At 64.1% G+C, this 206-nt stretch overlaps 1 protein-coding gene across 1 annotated transcript in view; it reads left to right on the top strand.

Annotated features, from left to right (window-relative positions):
* Positions 1 to 203, top strand: part of GJA4 (gap junction protein, alpha 4, 37kDa) — a gene marked incomplete at its 3' end in the record, with an annotated part of 1,090 nt that extends 887 nt beyond the window's left edge. Inside the window, 1 exon segment of the mRNA XM_010083880.1 lies at positions 1 to 203. This exon segment is cut by the window's left edge and continues 17 nt beyond it. Coding sequence (XP_010082182.1) covers positions 1 to 203 — 203 coding nt within the window.
* Between the last annotated feature and the right edge of the window lie 3 nt (positions 204 to 206).

Raw genomic sequence — 206 nt, 5'->3', positions numbered from 1 at the left:
TGGCTGAGAGCCACACGCCACCCTACCAGCCCTACAACAAGCTCTCCAGCGAGCAGAACTGGGCCAACTTCCACAACGAGGAGAACATGGCGCTGGGCAGCGGCAGCCCACCCCTCTCGGACCCCTACGCCCCCAGGGCTGCTGAAGCCCCTGCCCTGGAGGAGAAGCTATGCAGTCGGCCAGGGAGCTCAGCCTCCAAAAAGCAA

The sequence above is a fragment of the Pterocles gutturalis genome, unplaced genomic scaffold (assembly GCF_000699245.1).
Source record: "Pterocles gutturalis isolate BGI_N339 unplaced genomic scaffold, ASM69924v1 scaffold14435, whole genome shotgun sequence".
Lineage (NCBI taxonomy): Eukaryota > Metazoa > Chordata > Aves > Pterocliformes > Pteroclidae > Pterocles > Pterocles gutturalis.
The sequence above is the reverse complement of the archived record's forward strand: the minus strand, read 5'-3'. Positions and strand labels throughout refer to the sequence as shown.